Genomic DNA, 17,938 nt, shown 5'->3' on the forward strand with positions numbered 1-17,938 from the left:
ACTTACACGCCTTAAGGCCCAGACACAATGCATACGGATTTTACTACGTTGCGGATATTTGACAGAAAACTCATGGAAAAACTGTCAAATTGCCGCAACGTAGTAAAATCCGTATGCATTGTGTTTGGACCTTTACTGGAAACCTCTACGCGCAGCACAAAGCTCTTGACAAAACTCTAAAAGTGCTAATCTATAGATTACAGACGGTATCCACCTTTTCGCGTGCTTAATGGGCACAACTTTTGTAAAATATTTAAATCCCTTTGGCAACTTTGCTAACGTACGCTTGACACTTTTGCAACAACAATCAAGGTGGAAAATGTCAACTTGACGCGAGCAGAGTTGTCACAAGCATGTTATTTTATTCGATAGTTGTACCCACTAGCCGTAAAGCCCTATAAATGTATATTTTTATAGGGCTTTAACTAGCCGCCATTAGGCACGCAAAAAGGTCGATAAGGCAAGGTACCGACCTTTTCGCGTGCGTAATGGCGGCTAGTGGGTACAACTTTCGGAGAACGTTACCATGCCTTTGGCAACTTTGTTCCCGTCAAGTTGATATTTCCAGACTTAATTGTTGTTGTAAAACTCTCAAGCATACGTGAGCGGAGGTCCCAAAAGTAAATAAACATTGTCGAAAAGTGTACCCACTAGCCGCCATTAAGCGCACGAAAAGGTGGATAAGGTTTGCTAATAAAAAACTGAACTGGGCTGCCCAATCAAGCAGCCAGAAGTTCAAATAAGTGCGTAGTAATCAGAGATTACTTTTGTAATCATTTACGAATTAATTAGGTAATCAATGGTAATCAGTATAGTAATCAATGATAATCTTATTGCCCTTTGCATTGAAAGTTGGATTTTGAGCACACTTGTTCAGTCACACATTTTGTAGGTGAGAAAAGTTGTCAAAATTTCGTGGTAAAAACCCATGAATCTTGGTTGATTCCTATATAAATTCTAATGCTTACGTAGAGTTGTTATCGACGCTACGAATAATATAAAAATAGTTTCTAAATACATAATTCCGCGCATAATTCATAATTTGAACCAATATGCACCATATATGAAATAAATGAAAAATTCAATACTATTTGCTACTGGCGCCACTGCTAAATCAAATGTCAGCTCAGATGGGAGAGTTGTAATGATGGGAAATGCCGATCAAAATCTATAACGATTATTGATAAAGTTTTCTTATCGTTAATAATTATTAACGATAATATGACAGTATAAGCAAAAATACGTAAGAAATAGAACAAAAATGTTAAAATAATAACAAGCCAAGAAGAAGATTTCATTTTAAACCCTCCAATTTTCGATACTTTTCCGTGACGATAAAGTTTGATGGTATTATTGATATAAGATTACTAGCGATATTATCAGTAGCACACTTTTCATCACAGTTTTGAAGGTTGCACTTTATAACTGTGCAGTCCAATTGAGTGCGAAGAGCGCAATAAGTAATCATTAGTAATCATGATTAATTTATAGTAATCACAAGAGATTGATTACTGGTAATTAGATGTAATCAGTAAAGTAATCAAAACTAGAGTGACTATATACAGAGTGGTGACAATGTCAAAATTGGAATGATAATTATCTGTCAGTGTCATTCCAATCGAGCAGACGACCTATCCAACGCGTCTGCAGGAAAGAGAAAGAAAAACCTTGGAAAACCCGCATTGCATACATTTGGGATGACTTGTCGCCACTCTGTATATAGTCACTCTAATCAAAACTAACTTTTATTAGAGTGACTATATACAGAGTGGCGACAAGTCATCCCAAATGTATGCAATGCGGCTTTTCCAAGGTTTTTCTTTCTCTTTCCTGCATACGCGTTGGATAGGTCGTCTGCTCTATTGGAATGACACTGACAGATAATTATCATTCCAATTTTGACATTGTCGCCACTCTGTATATAGTCACTCTAACTTTTATGAAAGGTGCGTAGTAATCATTGCTGTTGGAAACCCCTTGCTTTTTCTAAGGCGCGTAGTAATCATTGCTGTTGGAAACCCCTTGATTTCACCGTTGAAGCATATTGGCAAGATGGGCAACCCTGGACGTAACGCACACTGATGCGAAGACAGTTCGTTGTGACGTTTCTTGCATGTGCGAGGGGTGCGAGCAGGCTAAAAATTGTAACTGGTAGGAGCAGGACAAGCGCGTTATCGGTTATTTTTCTCTCATTTCGCTATGATGGCACCGCACGACCTCTTTTCCACTTACAGAACTGCGCGTAGCTGAATGCGTGAACATTATTTTCGACATAATGCTGTCTTTTGCTCTCTTTAACAAACCGCTATTGTGCTTCACGGGCTTCACGCAAACTCGAAACTAATATAGGTGTCTCCACTGCGGCGCCGTCATAGCGAAATTCACTTTCAAACTGCTGAAAACGACCGCCATAAGCGTATAACTTGTCCTTGTGTTAGGTGGTTAGGTGCGAGTACGACGTAAAGAAAAAAACCACACGAGAATTGACGCGATTACTGTGAAAGTAAAGTTTTTTTTACAGATTTGGATTTGTTACAGATTGAACAGTGTGAAAAATAAGTAAAGCTCATAGTTTTAAACGTGATTAATCAAAGTCTTCGTTGATCGATTTTGGTTAGAACGAGTTGTCGGATTTGTGCGACTCTAATTTGCTAGAAGATTCTGTGCAAAATGTTCAACACCAAAAAGGATATTGATCGGCATGTGAAAACATCACTGGCTAAATTGCCGGAAAACGAGGTAAATAAAGGTCTTGATGTTCATATTCCTGATTGCATATTGCAATTATTGGTTTTTAGACAGAAAAAAATTACGATATTTCGACACGGCTTTTTCTTTATTCCGCTGTAAAAAATGCTTTCTGTTGCAATGGTTGCTCATTCGAATTTTTTTTATCATTTCAGAAATATGCCCGTGGTTTAGCCATAGCTCGCCAGTATTTTAAATTAGGCGAATATGCAAGTGCCGAACATTGGTTATCCTGCTTTCTGTCGGTGCAAGAGGACAGCGCTCAGGCACACAAGCTACTTGGTCAATGTTACGAGAAGCAGAAAAAGATTGACAGAGCTATCACGTCCTACCAACGCTCATTGCAGTTAGATTCAAAGCAAACCGGATTGATTACTGACGTCTGTAAGTTACTTCTCACAGATGACAATTTCAATAAAAATGCAGCAAAAGCAAAGCACTGGTGTGACATGGCTGAAACAGAACGGATTACTCACGAAGCAGTATTGAATCTGAAGCTAAAGGTAGCGAACAAAGACACTACTTCCGATAACAGGATGGTCAAGGAAATCATACTGAAAGAAATATTGTCTCGTCCGTTGGATCCAGGTCTGAGAATACGTCTAGTGAAGCATTTTCTGGACGAAAGAAAAGTGGACGATGCCTTCAAGTATTGCTATGATATTGAAATGCGATTCACTGAAACGTTCCAACAGTCGATTGAATGGGCTAATGCTGTTTCGTCAATGTTGTCTACATACGCTGATACGAATGTAAATTCATTCCAATCCAGTTGGAGTTACTGGGTGTTGCTGATTATGACCTTGGATCGACAAATTCATCTCAATTTATTAGCAGATTTTTCGTTACAAACAATCAAGCAAATTAATCTGAAGGAAATAGCCTCTTTAATTTCGGAACTAGATCAAACATTGCGTAAGTTTTCCGAAAAGGGTAAAAACTCATGCCCACAAAAACAGTTGTCCGAGGAATTTCTGCGACACTATCGTGGCCAGCTTCTTTTGCACTCGGCTTGCTTACTATTTAAGGATGAAAAAACAGGCGGAAAGGCTCGTGATGTAACCACAAAATGTTTGCCGTTGCTGTTCTTAGCATATCAATGCGGCGTTCCTGATATGGATGAACCATGGTTGAAACATTGCAATGACACCACCAGACAGCTGCTGGCACACTGGAATAAGCAAGCTGCTTACCGTTGCTGTCAGGCCGGCAATACCATATTGTCCTGTGTGGATGAGAGTGTAGACGCCTCAGTGATCGCGCAAATACAGAGCGTGACGGAGAGCAAGATTTGGAATACAGCGGACGATTTAGTCAATCAGGTAAGTGCGAAACGTCTACTTCATGTGTAACCATAGTTGCTTGGAAATTTGGAAATGCTTACCCACTGTGAAAAAATCTGGACTTCACCCTGTGCTAATTGTTTTGTGATTACCTTCAAAATGGATGATTATTGCAAATCCTGTCGAATTACGTAGATCTCAGTAGTTGTCGAGCATTTTGATTTCCAAAATTAGGTGCCGGTCTTACCCCCATGGGACCCCGGCACTACTTGGTGGACACCATTTTTTTTTGTCTGTTTCAAAAATTTACCGTATTGTGTAAAATAGCCGATCAAAAGCAGTGACAATCGTATATATTATTGAAAACAGAGTAAACACTGATTCTGTGAAGAAAAATTAGCAATATTTGATCTTGGATCTGACAAAATGATTACCCCCCCGTACCCCTGCTTCATTTGTTTTTAACCCAAAAGTTATGCAAACGTTTTAATGAAACGTACAATTGGCCTTGCCAGCGTTGAAAGAGATTTCGAAGGCTGCTCGCACTTACAGGAAATCTCGTGCCGAACTGTCAACGCGTGAGTGTTGACAAAAGCAAAAATACTTCCCTTTCTTTTTTTCTCACGCAAAACCCTGAACAATATCAGCAACGCTGGCAAGGCCAATTCGGCACCAACCGCCAAAGGGCGTAACTGCAGATTGTGTAAACAGACCGATTGAGAGTCTCTCTCTCTCTCTCTCTCTCTCTCTCTCTCTCTCTCTCTCTCTCTCTCTGTGCTAAGCCAGCTGAGAAAATAACTCTCTCCCGGTGTGCCCACACCCTGCAGCCGCGCCCTCCGAAAAACCTGCGCCGAACTGCATGATTTTTTTTCCATGTGTGCACGCATTACTGCGACCAGTATAGTTGATCTATTGTAATATCGCCCGGGTGTTTGCTGTATGACCTGCACTGCATTTCTTTTTGCTATAATCGCTATTGAGTGAGCGATATGCTTATTAAATTTATGCGTGCTTGTGTGTATTGGGGTTTACCCTTCCTTCAAAGCTTGATCTACTTTACCCACTTATTCCTCGCTGCCAGCACTATCCCATATTACAGCCGTCCCTGGCGAGGACTCATTCGTACCTCTGACCAGTAGTACACTTAACTATAGGAGGGACATTTGCACTGTCAGGAGGCTTCAGTGGGTAAATATAGAATTCAGCACGAAGGAAGGGTAAATTGGAGGGGCCTGAGAATAAACCCATGCTAAAGTCACTTTGACATCGAATGGCTTGATTCTACTAAGATTCGAACCCACGACCACTCACTTGTCAAAGCAGACCTTGCGGCTACGGGGCCCCCTAACTGCATGATTAGGTAGCCGGAAACCACACGGCGAGTGGTCCACCTTCTCTGTCTGCATACGACAACCAAGGTTGCGTACCACCAGGTGCGCAACTTTGGCTGCCGTATCCCAGCCGGCACCTCGTGGAGGCAGAGATAGGAGTTAGAAAACAGAGGTGATATATTTGCACATGTTCACTTATTTGCCAGCCTAGGCCTAGGCCTCTCTGGGTCACGGCGGATCTTCCAAATCTTCTCTCCTTGGCGACAGATTTCCTGCAGAGCTGTGATGCTGAGTTATCGGGCTTCTAGCTGCCCGAGCAGCACCCTGTCGCCACCTACGAAAAGCACCGATCTGTAGTTTCAAGTACTTATTCATCGTCCTCCTTGTTTCGTCTAGGTCGTTGCTGAATGTTTCGACCCGTGTTTACTTAAATGTCCTAAGTTTACTTAAGTGTCCTAATGGGTGTCCCACATCAAATTGCATCACGGAAAAACACTAGAAAATTACCTAGTTGACCGATCCTTTTCAAACTCTCAGACAATAAAATATAAGTTAACCCAGGGTATATTTATTTCATTCAACATCACCTTACACTCCACTCACAAGCTTCTGTGCAACATTTGGCTGCAGCTTCTTCTGTACGGATTTCCAATTTTTCCTCAGATTTGACCTCCTTGGAATGCTTCCGTAGTGCCTGCTTCGTTATTAATAGTTCAGTATTTTTCAATTGGCTTTAGTTCCGGTGCGTTGTGGGGCTCATGTCCTTGTACACGAAAGTGACACCGTCGATTTTGTACCACTCCAGGACTCCTTTGAATAGCGGCACGAAGCTAGATTCGGCCAGCAGATCGTAGAGCCCTCGTGTTGCTTCAACAGAGAAAGCAGACGCTTTTGTAGATACTCCTTGAAGTACATTTTCCCGTTTACAGTACTGGTAGTCACGAACGGTGCACTCCGTTTGCTACATGAGCAGGTCGCTTGGCAAATCATATATTTCTTGGCAAACTTAGAAAGTTTCTACTTCCTTATTTCGCCGTTCGGTATGATTTGGAGCCTTCTGCACTTTGTACGTATACAATCCCTCCCGGTCCTGGCTCTATGAACGAAAAACTTGGACAGATTCAACTTTTTGGCCACAAACCTGACCGAATCATTGGGATTCCGCTTAAACGCTTTCACCACACGCTTGTGATCCTGATCACTAATAGAACATTCATTCTGACCGCATTTCTCTTCCCGTTCGATGCTCAGAGTTTTGTAGTAACATTAATTTACACGACTCGCCATTGACTACACGATTCCGAGTTGTTTTCCGATGTCCCGATGAGAAAGCTGAGGATTTTCCAGGTGCTTGCGCAAAATAAATATGCGACCTTGCTTTTCAGATGACGCCATTTTTGTCAACTTTAGAAAAACCGACAGCGATAAAAATATCGTGTAAACAATATACTCTAAATTACTTCTACCCAAATTTTCAAGAGAAAATATCCAATGGGTAATTTTTTACAGCGTTTTTTCCGTGATGCAGTTTAATGTGGAACACCATTTACTTTGCCTTACTAGGGCAACGCTACCGCTGTTATCTTGGCTTTAGTGCCAAGACACCACGCTTCTTAATTTAACCGACCGCTCTGGACCAGACGCTGTCGTAAGCCGCTCCTAACCTGGAGTCAACCGCTCACTTGGTTGAGGCTGTCAAGCCATCAAGAGCTGCCCCTAGCATGAGAACAGACACTCAAGGTACAAGACTATACCTCGTTACCTTGAGCGCTAAGTGTGTGGTCGATGTCAAATGACTTTATTATGGGTTTATTCTCATTCTGTCTTGAAACGAACCCTTAAAAACTTTGGTAACTAATTGATAGCGCTGTTTCACTTGCATCCATCAGAAAAGTTTTTCAGAAAAAAAAACCGATGGCAGACCGTCTGTTCTTTAAGCATTTTGTAAGTTTCGTCTATGGATGATATTTTGACGTCGAAAACTATAGGAAAGAAGTCGGCTGCTCCCACTTTTGAGTGAGCCGAGTTTAGTTTCGCCTAGCCAATGTTATGTGACCCATAAAGTTTTCGTTTCTTAATGAAATCGTAGAAACGCGAATGATCTTGATTGGCAGCTGGCTGAATTCTGTACAGATAGTTTACTGGTACTTTACAAAGGTTGTTACGAAGATGTCGAAGTTCAGAAGTCCACAACGTTATGTCCCCAACATGTCGTAGTCATACGGACGGCGAGACCAAGCGCGACTGGGCCCGCTTGGGTAGTACCGTGGTAATCGACGGGGATGAGTTTGAGGTAGTCGACGAGTTCGTATACCTTGGCTCACTGGTCACGGAGGACAACAATACCAGCCGTGAGGTTAAAAGGCGTATTATCAGCGGAAGTCGGGCCTACTACGGACTCCACAAGCACTTGCGGTCGAACAATCTGAGCCCCCGTACAAAGTACACACTGTACAAAACGCTAATTAGACCGGTTGTGCGCTACGGGCACTCGGAATTTTCGAACGGCGGGTGCTAAGAACCATCTTTGGCGGAGTGCAAGAGAACGGTGTATGGAGGCGAAGAATGAACCACGAGCTCGCGTGTATCTACGACGAACCCAGTATTCAGAAAGTGGTTAAAGCTGAACGGATACGTTGGGTAAGACATGTTGCTAGAATGCCGCACAACTATCCTGTCTGCAAAAATAGTTTTCGTATCGAATCCGGTAGGAACAAGACGAAGAGGGGCACAGCGAGCGAGGGAGGTGGCAAGACCAGGTGGCGCGAGATCTGGCGAGTACTGGCGAATAGAATGAGCGGAACTGTTGCCACAAATGACAAATCTATCCATACAAAGCGAAACAGGCCAAAAATAAAGAGAAATAGGGAATGTTGCTACATCGTCGTAATTGCCTATTCCCGTCCTATCCAACACAAATTATTAAAAATATCAGCATTTTTATGACACACAATGCAAAACTAGTTATTCCCTAGTATTTTAGTTTGTTGTCTATCATACGTGATCAATCAAAGTGAGCTGAGATCTATTTAAATGCTTTTTATCATTAAAGAAGTTCTACCAGCCAAATTTCCTACGTTTTTTCGTGCGACGAAGAATAAAATTTCCGTCCTTCATAAATGAAAATAACTCACGCAAGGCATTGTCGTTATTCTACAGCCAGAAAAACTTGCCTGACCTGCAGAAATTTTGCAGAATAACATTTGTCATGCCGTCCTACACAAATACATGCGCGCTAGCTTAGTAAACATTGTTGTGATTTTTAGTTCGGACGATGAAAACTTTTGATGGACGGATTTTAAAACGGTACGACGAATTTAAGAAATAAAGTCAGTTGCGTAATTTCAATAATATGCTTTAATAATCGTTTTTCAGTGATTTCAAAGTTCACGGATCGGAAGGTAAGTGTGTTTTAGTCAAATCAGCACAAGAACTTTTGGAGTATTCATTAAATCCATCCAACAAAAATGATGAAAATTAGAATGGCTTTACTTACTACGACGGGAATTAATAAACTAGAAATAAACCCTACTATAAAAGTTTCATTCCGTCTGTAAGAAAAAACCAGATTCTTGACAGAGTCGTCATGCGTTCGTCGCAAGATTCGCAGTTATGTCCCTAAATGCTTTACATGAAGCTAAAACTAATACATATACAACTACAAACTACTATAAACCACAGCTGGTACGAACACTCTCTTATCCGGGGCACGATTTGTAGTGGGCCTGATAAATATAATAATATTCGTGATACAATAATGTACTGATGTAAGCGCCACCGTTGTCAGTGGTAATTTTGGGCCTAAACGTCCTTCTATGACTTGACCCTTCTCTATCGACAGACTTCGTAGCCGGCTGTTAGAGTACAAGACAATCAGGGATCTTGACTTCATCTAGCAGCACCATTATGACATTATTAATTGGGCCTTTGAAGCATTAAAATCCAATTTACCGCGCTAGCAAGAATATATTAATACAAATGGACCATCCAATTAAATCTTAAACTAATGCACAACTTTTTGACAGGTTCGCCAATTTTGCTCCGACGTCGGCTGGAAGAAAAACGTATTTCGTTCACTGTACAGCAACAACGGTGATCAGTTGTCGAAGATATCTGCTTCCTATTTTATGCAAAGTTCATCGATTGGCGAGCCAAAATACGTTCTGCCCGAACGGGGACATCTGCAGATGTACCTCGAGATGGCTCAGTATCTATTTCCCTCGTTCTTACCGTACCAGGTCTATCTTGGCTTGGCAATAGAAGATCTATCGGAATTGAGATGCAAATCGTTCAGCGGTCTTAACTTTTCAACCAATAATCTGAACAACTGTAACCTGGAAACACTCAACCAGCTGGACGTAGACTCCTTCTTATACTGTTCGATCTTAGTCGCTAAAAGCTGCATGGAAGCGCAGAGGAAATATCAAGATAAATTCAACACCGGAAAGCCATTGATTTTGCCGGGACCGAACATGATTCCAGGACTATGCGAAGAAAACCAAGTAGACTGGTGGAATGCTGCTTGCGCGTTATTCAAAAACACCAAGATAGAAGGATTATCTCTAAACAAGCAGCTTTTGCAGCACGGATTGCAAGCTGTACGTGGCATGGGAACGCCAATTACGGACGTTCTAGTGCTTCTTAAATTGGGAAAAATTCTTTCCAAGAGAGCTGCTGCAAACGCCTTACCAGAGGAACGCCGTCAGTTGGAATTGAGAGCGGAGAGTGTTTACAAAGCAGGTGTACTCTTGTGGAAGATAAGAAATGAAGCATCGTTTAGCAGTACAAATATTTTCTTCAAATATGGCATCGATTCGTATGAGTGCAATCAAGAAGCCGTGAAAGCGGCTGAGGACGCTTTAACTTATTTGGCAGGAGTATATTTCAAACATGGTCGCTACGAAGAATTTACTCACGATTTCGGTGGAATACCGCTACCGTTTGCAGCCTATTTCCGTGCTGAAGCTTTCAAGAAGCTTGACGAATCCAACAAAACACCACTTAAGTCGAGAAAGTTCTACAGTGAGAGAGCACGTGATTGTATCAAACAAACGCAGAAATATTTGGAACTTCCATACATCGAAAAGGGTCATCCCTTGCATTATGTAGTGAATAGTGAAATCAAGCGATTGCAATTGAGTGAATCATTAGATGGCAGTCTCAACAGTTCCGTAAATGGTTTTGGGGCAGCAGCAGTTGATGATAGCGACCATTTTCAATCGTTCAGTTCATCATCCAATACTGGGTTGAATCGGTCTGACAGAGAAGCAATGGCCAAAACTGCTGAACTTGAAAGTCTTATTCGTAAAATGATGGATACTTTGAATTTTATGAAGGAAGATGTTCTTAATATTAGAACTGATGTAGCAGATATGCAGGAACGGTTGGTAAAAATCGAAGAGAATATTCACAAAAAACCGGTAGAAGATGATGCAACCTCGGCTGCAGCTGTACTGAATGATTTGTATATGCTGGATGAGTTGCAAAACCCATCCTACATTAACCAAACTGCTTACAATCAAAGCCTGCAGTCATTGACTCCGAACATGGCATCGAATCATTCCCGAATGGTATCCCACCAAGCAGCTGCGGCGGCTGCAGCTGCTGCAGCACTGCAACAACAGAATCCCTATCAACAATTCTATAACACGTCGTATCCAATGTATATGCAGCAATATGCTCAGCAGCAGGGACGTCCTCAAATTGGAGCTGTTGCATCTCCGATGCATACATACCAGGATAATAATCTGCTTGTACCCGCAGCCCCAACTGCCTATTATCAGCAACAAACACAAACTCAACCAACGCTTCCTCCTCAGGTCACTATTCCACCTCATCAACAAGCCACAACTGCATCTACCAAGGGTTCATCTCTAATTGAACAAGCTCTCCAGACGCCCAATTTGTTGAACACCTGGAACTCGACATACAATTCTAGCTTCCAAGCTACAACACCCCAAGCTCCCGTTTCTATGGACAAAACGCCACCTGTAAACGTTGTTATCACAAGTTCCGATCCTCTTCCAACTAATATTTCGCTTGGAACCACTCAACCAACCTATAGTGTGACAATTCCTCCGCAACACATTAAACATAGTGTGGTTGGAAATACCACAGTTGGAGCAGGTAGCGTTGTTTCATCCACTGGATCAGCCATTGAGAACATATCGCCGGCTGGAGAACCAACGATCAATACCAAATTTCCGATGGCAGCACCTAAAATAGCTGTGCCAGCTATCACCCCTGGTCTGTTTAACCAATGCATCGGAGCTGCTAGCTCTGAAGAGACAAGAGATGACGATGAGGAAGATACCGTTAATGTGTCTGGCGAATATGATCCGCGTCCTGATTTTAAGCCAATCATCGCTCTACCGGCTGAGGTTGAAGTAAAAACCGGAGAAGAAGATGAAGAGCTGGTGTTCTGTGGCCGCTCAAAGCTACTTCGTATTGTAAACAAGGAATGGAAGGAGCGCGGCTTGGGTGATTTGAAAATTTTGAAGAGCAAAACCGATCCGGCAAAGTACCGAATTGTTATGCGTCGTGACCAAGTCCACAAGATAGCTGCAAACCACTCAATAACACCGGAACTGATCATCAAACCAATAGACAAGAATAACAAATGCTACATGTGGCCTGCGATGGACTTCGCTGATGAGGAACCGAAGAAGGAAACATTTTGTGCCCGGTTTGCTTCGCCCGAGTTGGCTAAGGAGTTTCATGATAAATTTAATCAAGCGCAACAGGAAATTCTGCGCTTGAAAAGGCAAAATGAAACACCAAGCGCCAAATCGGAATCTACCAATAGACAGTCTCTGGGAATTACATCAACGCCGGTCAGTAAGCCGTTATTTGGTTCTCAAGCGACTCAGAGCACCATCAAATCTGCAAACTCTACTAGTGTGTCTACCGCTGCACCTACTGCTACTGCTGCAAGTTCTTCGTTTCAAGGATTTACCTTTACGAACGGTAACATACCACAAATCAAACCAACCGCTGCTTCAGTGGAGCAAACCAAGGAACCTGCCAAAGCAAGTCCATTTGCTTCATTTACTTTTGGTGGAAGTAAACCGTTTGCTGGAGTTTCAACTTCGACCAATGATACCGCTAGCAACAAATCATTCACGGATATTTTTGGCAGTCTCACAAAGCTTTCTTCGCCAGCTACCACAACCGTTGTGCAGTCTGCGGTTGTTAAAACACCGGAGAATAAATTAAATATCTCTGGTTCCGAGGATGTAGTTGAGGATTTTGTTCCAACGGCAGATTTTGCACCAGTAATTCCTCTGCCGGATCTGGTAGAGGTTAAAACCGGCGAGGAAGGGTTCGATTGTGTCTATGAACATCGGGCAAAGCTGTTCCGTATGGATAAAGAAGCAAAAGAGTGGAAGGAACGGGGTCTTGGTAACATCCGAGTGTTGGTTAAGAAAGATGATAACAATGTTGCAAGGCTTTTGATGAGACGCGAACAGGTGCTGAAGCTGTGTTGTAATCAGCTTATCGCAAAAGATCTTAAGTTTACTCCAAATGAGAAAAACAGTTCCATTACCTGGGTTGGACACGATTACTCGGAGAATGAGTTGGCAGTTGAAACCTTTACGCTTCGTTTTAAAACTAACGATATTCGAAATGACTTCCATAACATCATAAAGAAGGTACAGGAAGCTATGAGCGAAAAGGCCAATGTAAAAGAAACTAGTAAAGAGGAAGAAAAGACCGTGCCAAAGGGATTTGGAGATATGTTCAAACCGAAAGCTGGCGCATGGAATTGTGAATCATGTTATGTTTCTAACAAAGGTGGCGATTTATTCTGCTTGGCTTGCGGTGGGCCGAAAGATTCTACCGTTCCAAATGAAGACACCAATCCTTTCAACAATACGGCTAACACTGCTAGTAAATTTTCATTCGGTGTTCCGCCAACAGCAGAAGCAACAAAATTTAGTTTTGGTGTATCGCCGGAAACTCCTGTAAAAGTTGCAGAATCAGACAAACCGAAAGGATTTGGTGATCAATTTAAACCGAAGGCCGGTAGCTGGACCTGCAGTGGATGCTATATCATGAACAGCGGCGATGATTTGTATTGTTTAGCTTGTGATACTCCTAAAGATTCCACAGTCCCCAAAAAGGACAGTAAAACATCTGTTGCGAGCAGTCTACCACAATTTAGCTTTGTGCCTGGTGGTGGGTTTACTTTCGGTACACCTGCGAATACAACCGCAACAAGTACTTCAACAAGCACCACTATATCTGCCAATGCTCCTGCGACAGGAGGATTTGCCTTCGGGTCATCGTCAGGATTTTCGTTCAAAACTCCAGCTGCGACAGCTTCGACAACTGCATCAACGAGCATCGCACCTACTACTACAGCGCCGACCACTTTCCGTTTTGAACTTCCGAAACCCACAATGTCCTTTGGCTCAACACTGTTGGAAACGAAGCCAGCAGAAGAACAGCCCGCTACCATTGATAAGCTTCCAGCACCGGAAAAGTCTACCTTTGAGTTTGTCTTCAAATCGAAATCACCAGGAAAAGCCAAAAGTCCGGGTCGTACGATAAGCGTTGGTTCCGAAACCGGCGAAGGCGAGCCTGAGGACGGCGAAGAATGCTGCGAAGAGGAGAACAATACCTATTTTACTCCAGTCATCCCGTTGCCGGAGAAAGTAAGTAACCATACATTTCATAAGCAAATATTTTGCGTTAAATTAAATAGTTTTTGAAATTCAAATTACCTATCAGTAAAACAAGCAAAAAATTACAAAATTCAATCTCATTTTCAAAGGTTGAAGTCAAAACTGGAGAAGAGAATGAAGAAGTCCTGTACTCACACCGAGCAAAGTTGTATCGTTTCGTGGACAAGGAATGGAAGGAACGCGGTTTGGGTGACGTAAAAATCCTGAAGCATAACACCACCGGGAAATTAAGGTAGGCATCGTGGGGAAGGAAAATATCCTAGTGTGTCCCACATTGCTGTACAACATTTTGCATTTTTTTTTTAATTTACAGAGTTGTAATGCGGCGCGATCAAGTGTTGAAAATATGCTTGAATCATGCGCTTGACGAGAACATTGTCTACAAAGAGAAAGACGATAAGTCTTGGCAGTTTTTAGCAAACGATTTTTCGGAGGGCACACTCGAGGCAATGAATTTTTCGTTGCGCTTTAAAACTCCAGATATTGCGATAGAATTCAGGAATGCAATAAGACAGGCTCTTGGTGAAGAAGTGAGCGCATCAGGAACCGGCAATCAACACAATACGACGTTGGATACTACCATTTCCACTCCTAATAGCAACTTCAGCTTCTCACAGTTAAGTGATATTTCGTTAAGCGATAAAGAACTAGCTATCAGTTTGAAGCTACCTGAAAACTTTTTCGATTCCTCAAAGCAACCTTGTGCTGGTTGCCGAGGATGTGATCCAGATAATTTCAAATTTCCGCACTATACTGCTGCTATCAGTCAGGATCAGGAAGATGATAAGCCGCTACCCATGAGTGTGGTCGATATAAAGCCCTTGCCGGTGGCACAAAAGTTTAGCAAGTCTCCTAAAAAAGTAAGTTTCACTGAGAATGTAGAAGAACAGAAAGTAGCAAATTTATTCGACACTTTGGGGCCCAAAGCGAACAACCAGTCACCGTTTAGTTTTAGTCATTTCGCGGCTGCAGAAAAACAATCATCAGCATCTACTATTTTTGGTAGTGCCACCAAACAAGCCGAGCAAAGCACACCGAAATCAATTTTTGGCGGCAATCTTACCATATCGTCCAATACAGCATCTGCACCAGCATCTGGGTCGATATTTTCCTCATCACTCAATACAACACCAAAAACCGCAATCGTGCCCTCGCAAGTTGCCAGCGAAAAGAACAAATCCCCTCTGCTGCAACCATCCGTGTTTGGGTCGCCTTCTCCAACTTTGAACAAATCCGCAGAAGGAGTAAAACTCTTCGGTACTGCCTTCAATCAAAACGTTTCGAACTCTAAGATTTTTGGTGGATCGCAAACTACTCCCACCACTGTTAATGAGAAAAACGAGGTAGTTACTACCAGCAATACATCGACCCCAGTTTTCGGATCTGCAGCGTTTGGTGGACTTTCTAGTGCTGCATCACCGCCTGTCTTTGGTTCGGCGACTGTTAATAACTCAGCTTCTTCCGGCGGAGATTCAAAAGTTTTTGGCTCTACTACTTTTGGAAAAGAGTTTAGTTTTGCGGATGCTGCTAAAGGATTTAGTAAGAATAGTAACGATAGCAAAGCGGAACTGGACCTTTTGAAAAAGATGGAACCCGGTGTAAGCTTTGCGGATCTGGCTTCCGGTGGTTCTGGGAATTTTTTGACAAAACAAAGCGCCCCGAATAGTGGCTTTGTGGGCTTGACTGTGAAGGAAGATATTTTCACCCGAATGGCTAACAAGGGTAAAAATGATAGCAGTGGTGCAGGGGAAAATGACGACGGAACCGGTGAGACAGCTGCGGGCGATGAAAACTACGATCCTCATTACGAACCGATCATTCAGTTACCGGACGAAATCGAAGTACGTACCGGCGAAGAGGAGGAAACGAAACTGTATGGCGAGCGGGCGAAGCTATACCGATACGACGATAGCACCAAGGAGTGGAAGGAACGAGGTAAGGCGTATGTTTTAGGCATATTTTATAAAGTTTTTGTTTTTGATGAACTAAAAAATTCAATGTGCCTTATCTACAATGTTTATCTTTATTTTTAGGCGTCGGTGAGCTGAAAATATTGCATCATCCAGCGCGCAACAGTTACCGGATGCTGATGCGGCGAGAGCAAATTTTTAAATTAGTGCTTAATCACGCCCTAACGGATGATCTGCAGATAACGTCGCTGAACAATTCCGCTAAAGCCTTTGCTTGGGCTGCAATGAACCATGCGGAAGAGGGACCACAGCTGGAGAAACTTGCATGTCGATTCAAGAATGAAGATATAGCCGGCACTTTCAAGACCGTCTTCGAGCAATGCCAGGAAAAATTGCGAAGAAAGCCGCACTTGGAACCGGACCAGGACTAATCGCTGCGCTGTAACGCGGGTCGAGAATAATTGGTTAATAAAACAGATAGCTATAAACTTTTAAATGTTAGAATAATCGGTATCTGTTATTTGGCAACTTATTTAATGTAGTTTGTTGAGCTCCAAAACCGTTTGGTCCGTATCTATAATTTCATCGTTTTTTTTGGTGTTGGAAGAAAAAGGATGCGTAATCTTCTACCGGGATGATGCATGATATTCGCGAAAAGCATATCTTTTATACACGCAGTCTTTTGCTGGTTTATCAGTTTTGCTTATATAAGTACATATTCTGGTCTTGCCAAGCTGGCAATTGTACTTCAAGATCATGCTGAAGATTTCTTTCCATCACTGTTTGTTTTAAGCTTTACAAAAAAGTAAAATAAAATAAACATTATATCCTTATAGCCTTATCCATAAAAAAATAAAAATAATCTGAAGTGACAGCTTTGCTTTGTGGGTTCATAAAACCTCTGCCTAAATCAAATCCCGCGAAATTTGTAAAGAAAAGACTGACGCGTAGCGATATTCTTAACGAAAATACCATTTCCCACGAAAAAAATAGGCATCGTATGCTTTTCACTTCAGGTTAGTTTTCTTATAGGTGCCGCTTGTAGCGGGTAAATTTTGCTTAGCATACTATACCGTTTAAATGATAAGCTATCGTAAAAAATAAACAAAACTTAAAATATTTTCAACCCATTGACGACAATAGCCTCCGACTTTGCTAAGCAATATTTGTCAGGTATCAGCATCTTTGACTCGAGCAGCACGTTCTAAGCAATATGCAATACATTTGGTCGGATTTCTGCGCACATTGGCCAATCAACTGCAACCATGATAACTATAGCATAATAAAACAGTCAGAGTAGACGAACACCGAGTCAATGTAACTGATACTAAGCGTAATATTTTATCCGAAAATTGCCTGCGTATTTTTTGTCATTTACCTAGTCAGCTGACGTGAGGACTATTGGAAAATTGAGGCTAATTGCTCAACTATAAGCAAAAATTATCAACACCATCATTGTAAAATTAATAAAAAATAAAAAAGTAGGCATTCAAGAGTGGCTAGTAGAACATCAAAAGTAAAAAAGAAGGTCAAGCATTGGACTAGTCGGTCCACATTTTCTAAATTTTCAAAAGGAATTTCATTATGCAAAGATAAGAATAACGTGCATTCTAGCTAAGTGGAAAGACCGTAAGAAATTTTGGTTCAAGATCGGGAATTTTCGCCATATAACACCGCCTTTTCCCCGCTTACTGCGCCCTCATACTAAGTTAATATTGATCAAATCCGCTAGATGTCTACATTTCTTTATATCTCTGATGCATTGGAAAAAGAAAAACGTCAAATCGCTCTGTATAAATTACCACAAACACAGCGTCGTTCTGCTGGTGCGCAAAGAGTACGCATACCGGTCATTTTGGTCTTGCTTGCTCTGTTTTGCTTCCATCTAGGCTACCAGCTCGGCTCAGTGAAGCTGTATGATACCTCCTGTACGATACATACATATACATTTGTTTCGCTGTAATTGCAGTGCTATGCCA

At 42.0% G+C, this 17,938-nt stretch overlaps 1 protein-coding gene across 1 annotated transcript; it reads left to right on the top strand.

Moving 5' to 3' along the window:
- Positions 1-2,438: 2,438 nt before the first annotated feature.
- LOC128741192 (E3 SUMO-protein ligase RanBP2) lies at positions 2,439-17,266 on the top strand. Its single transcript, XM_053836812.1, has 6 exons — positions 2,439-2,739; positions 2,904-4,070; positions 9,388-14,019; positions 14,139-14,281; positions 14,363-15,984; positions 16,083-17,266. Exons 1-6 carry the CDS (start codon positions 2,671-2,673, stop codon positions 16,388-16,390), a joined length of 7,941 nt encoding a protein of 2,646 aa, XP_053692787.1. The 5' UTR covers positions 2,439-2,670; the 3' UTR covers positions 16,391-17,266.
- The last annotated feature ends 672 nt before the right edge of the window (positions 17,267-17,938 follow it).

The sequence above is a fragment of the Sabethes cyaneus genome, chromosome 3, assembly GCF_943734655.1.
Source record: "Sabethes cyaneus chromosome 3, idSabCyanKW18_F2, whole genome shotgun sequence".
NCBI classification, from domain to species: domain Eukaryota; kingdom Metazoa; phylum Arthropoda; class Insecta; order Diptera; family Culicidae; genus Sabethes; species Sabethes cyaneus.